The sequence below is a fragment of the Notothenia coriiceps genome, unplaced genomic scaffold (genome assembly GCF_000735185.1).
Source record: "Notothenia coriiceps isolate Sejong01 unplaced genomic scaffold, NC01 NC01_scaffold00037519, whole genome shotgun sequence".
Lineage (NCBI taxonomy): Eukaryota > Metazoa > Chordata > Actinopteri > Perciformes > Nototheniidae > Notothenia > Notothenia coriiceps.
Window position 1 is genome coordinate 785 of NW_011370220.1, and position 4252 is coordinate 5036.

Below are 4252 nucleotides of genomic sequence, written 5' to 3' on the forward strand. Positions count from 1 at the left end.
TCCGGAAATACAAGGGTGAATCCTTTTGCGGATCATGAAATACACGTGTGAATCCTTCTGTGTGTGCATGTGTGTATTATGAGACTGTTCTGAGCCCATACTAAAAAGTCTCCCCCCTTTTTTTAAATAAACCTCGTACTGTGTGTGTCACTGTAATCCGAAATCAAACGCACTCAGTGGCTTTCTGAGTGTTAAATCCCATCTCTATTGCTCTACGATAGATACGTCTTCTTTTTTTTGATGAATGAATGTTTCAGTTGAAGGAATTTGGTTCCTATGTGCATTTGTTTCTTCCGACAATTTCAATGTAACACAACTTGCGCATGCGCACTTTTCCGTGTGTGGTGGCAAAAGGTTTGAGTTGTCGAGCTAAACTTTGCAGAATTAAAATGATAGCATGGTTTTGTGTTACTAGAAACAGCGGTGCCTTGTTCATGCAAAACTATTGGAATATACTCCGTTTTTACGAAGGAAAAAGTCCACGTCCCAGTTTGTTAGCATAACTAACTAGCGTTTGTTTGGCTAGCTAGCGATGCAGGGAGGGCAACGTTGTGAATCTAAATAACGCTTAACTGTATTGAATGGACTCCAAGTAATTACATTCTTACATTTATTTATCTGAGACACATTTCAAACTTTCTAGAGTTTGCTTACAGCTCAATCGTTCTTTATATAGTCAACAGCTGTTGTATTGTTATCTTTGACTTGCACAATAATGTGACTGCAGTCCCGTGGAATCAGAATGGACAGGGACTTGTTGAGGCAGTGTCTGACATATCATGGAGAATCATTGTTCAACAAACTCAAATGTGAACAAATAGAAAACCCAGACTTCCAGGCTGTGGTGTCTGACCTGTGCAAGGCCACGTGTGAAAGGTATTTCATCCTGTTCCTTTTTTTTTGTTTAGTTGTGAATATATTTAAACTTTGCATATTGACGTTCATACACCATAGTTTGAACTTCCATTTAAACTTTTCCTGTAGAAAAACAAATACTTCCTACATTTGCACATACAATATTTTGCTAGTAGTTAATAGTTTTTCCTCTTATTTTATTAATCTCTTGACTATTTGTTGGTGTCACTTAATGTTGCAACCAACAATTATGTTCATTAGCAACAAATAACGCAAAATTGTTTCCTTGAATTCTTTGAAAGTGTGAATAGTGTCACAATTTCCTTAATTCCAAAGGCTGACTTCCTTGCTTGTCTGACCAGCAGTTCCAAGCCAAAACATCTTAAGTTAAAATCTTTAAATTAATGAATATTTGGCATTTTTGCTTGGAAAAAGTCGGAATTATATAAAAAATAATGGTCTTTTAATTTGTATTTTTGGTTGAACCATCTCTTTAAATCCATTTATTTCAGTGGTAGGCTTGTTTAGAGGATATCTTTATTACTTATAGGCCTTATGGATATTGTATTTGTTTCTTGTGTTGGTAATCTGACGCCTCTTGTGATTGCCCGGCGAAGCCTCTGGATCTCTAAAACAAAGATGTTGTGATTTCATATTGTGAATTTGTCGCTTGAAGAAGGCCCATAACTGAAAAGTGTCCTCTCCCTGTGCACCTGTATACCATGAGTTCATGATAACAATAATGGATCATTCCTGATATTGTACCGCTTTGTCTCTTTCCTCTGGCTTTTGTATCGGGAAGAAGCGAGGAAAGGAATCAAGGATGCACAAACTAGTCAATGAAAAAGGTGTGACGGTTATTTGCTTAAAAGCCTCTAATAAACCGTGACAATGTTTGTTTTTTGTGCAGCAAGAGTGATGGGCAGGACAGCCCCCTTGTTGAGCAGTTCATTGCCAGAAAGGCTGACATCCTTTTCTGTCCAACATGGAAAACAGCCACTCACAAAGAGCAGGAGGAGGAGGAGGAGGAGGAGGAGGATGCCGCAGGTTTGTGTTTAACTACAACACTCAGCGCTCGTCCACATTACGCTCCCAATTTTTATATACAATAAATGTTGAATGTGTGGGTAAGGTATGTCATAATAATATGATTATAATAATAATATTTGGATTTGTACCATTCGTCTCACAGCTTTAGGTCTTTTTTCATACTTCTGCTTGAGACTTAAAAAGAATGGTTGAATACTACATTTAGACACAATTAAATGGCTACTATGGGCACTAACATCATCACACAAATCAGAACAATTAGCGTCATTGAATCCACAACAGTCTCAGCTTTTCCCACTTTATACAAACCCAAGAGTGTCAAGGTGCTCCTGCTGCAGAAACCATTTTGAGATTTGGTGAAAATAACTTGTTTATGCTGCATGCACAAAACTGCATGATTTTTGATACACCGGACTCCAGTGAATATGGCCATGCCATCTTTTGAGCATTATTAAGCATCCTTCCAGACAAGCTAGCTTATGAATTCCTTTGGTATTCTTGTTTTATATGATATGAAAACTGAGCCCAATACAGCCTCTAAGAGAGCGCTTAATGCTGATTTCCATTGGCAGGTTAAATGTCTTGTTTTGTCACAAAAAACTTTAAGATATTCAGTTTAATATTATATACAATAGAGAAGTAGTAGTACAAAGTTGTAATCATCCACACCTAAGAGGAAATAAATGGCGTTATTCAAATAGTTTCCGATTACTCTCCCGTTGATCAAATCGTTGCAGCTAATTTTCCTCTTTTCACTTGGCAAAAAAACCCTTTTCAACGAACAGCTCTCATGTTGTTCAGTCCCCTCGAGCTATCTGGGATCACCTAAACTGTCTTTTAATACAATATAGATGATATATATAGATTGTAACGTACCTTTTTTTGTAACATTCTTGCTGGGCTTATTGCATAGCAGCATTTTATTCTTTCGTCTGCTTTTCTTTCAGAGCCCTATGCCATCATGCCACCGATGGAGATATTCATGGAGGTGTCTTATGAGGAGAGAAGGACCATGTTGTATAGGGACTTGGAAAAGGGAGACATTTTGGTGGGGAGGATCAACAACATCAGAGAATACGGCTTCTTTCTCACTCTGCTTTGCACGGCAGGAGGATTGAGGAGAGACATAGAAGACCTGGAGTTGTCGGTATGTCACTCAAGCTATGTCAAAAATCTTTTCAAAGATGTAAAGCGCTCAGTCATCCTTGTAGTTTCAGCAGATAGGAATGATCAGTTGGCCAGCTTTACTGGTACCAACTCTGCTTCCCTGAACTCCTTAATGACTGACATTGGACAATTTGTCTCATCTACGCATACTGTGTTTCATACCTTTGTTTGGCTGCTGGGAATCTTCTCTTCTAAAGGCTCAGCAGGACCTGCTTTTCTTCAAGAATTCACAGAATTATGGTTATTTTAGTAACCTCATTCCGACCTCACACCTGGTAGAAAACACAGTACTCATCATTTCAGTCATTTATCAACCAGCCATTTGTTCTCTTCCCTTTCTACCTTCAGGCTCTGTGTCACATACGAGAAGTTCCCTCCACTGGCAGCCATGACGATCCTCTGTCCTATTACCACATCGGGGACTTCATTAGAGGTCAATGTTTTTCTCATATTCACTTTTTGTCGGAAGTTTCCTTTGCACACATGCAGCACTAAACACGAGACCTTGGCCGTTTCTCAATCGCGAGGATACTGGCTTGGTAGTCGCATACTTCCAAGTCACTTCCTTCAGAAACGAAGCAAGTATACTTCCAAGCCACGGCTTCGGAAAACAAAGAAGAATGGAACAGGCTAACAAGTGTGCCACTCTCTCTAACGGTTTCAACATAAACTGTACCGAAAATATATACCTCACGATCTAATTATGAACTTGCTTTACTTTCACGGAACAAATTTTTGGTGATAACAAATGCAACAAAGTAACATATTTACCAACACATTTTCTACGCAACTACATACTTACATTTAAATGTGTGCTGTGCTGCGTTGGTTCAGCCATTCTCCGCAAGGGTTTTTGAAATTGGTCCGTGCGCAAAGCATTGTGGGGATTTGAAGGACGCAAAGTCTACCCATGTGCAGCCTCGAAATTACCCCCAAACCAACGACATGGCCTCGGTGGAATTCCAAGTATGCTGGAGATTGGAACAGCCCTTCGGCGGCACTCGATGACGTAGCATCCTTGAAATATTGGGCTTGGAAGCCAGTTTCCTCGCGATTGAGGAACGGCCCTTGTTTTTAGATAATTGGTTGTTGCTAGGCATCTGTAACACAACCAACTGTTTGCATATTTTTGTGACTTTCAGCCAGCTTCCAATTAAACTGCTAATATACAACCAATGTA

The 4252-nt window shown here is 39.4% G+C and overlaps 1 protein-coding gene across 1 annotated transcript in view; it reads left to right on the plus strand.

Moving 5' to 3' along the window:
- The first annotated feature begins 322 nt into the window (after positions 1-322).
- The window catches only part of LOC104967671 (tetratricopeptide repeat protein 14), a 10999-nt gene continuing 7069 nt past the window's right edge, over positions 323-4252 (plus strand). Inside the window, exons 1-4 of the mRNA XM_010797184.1 lie at positions 323-876; positions 1766-1902; positions 2853-3052; positions 3421-3505. Coding sequence (XP_010795486.1) covers positions 743-876; positions 1766-1902; positions 2853-3052; positions 3421-3505 — 556 coding nt within the window. The 5' untranslated portion in view covers positions 323-742. The remainder of the gene's footprint in view (positions 877-1765; positions 1903-2852; positions 3053-3420; positions 3506-4252) is intronic.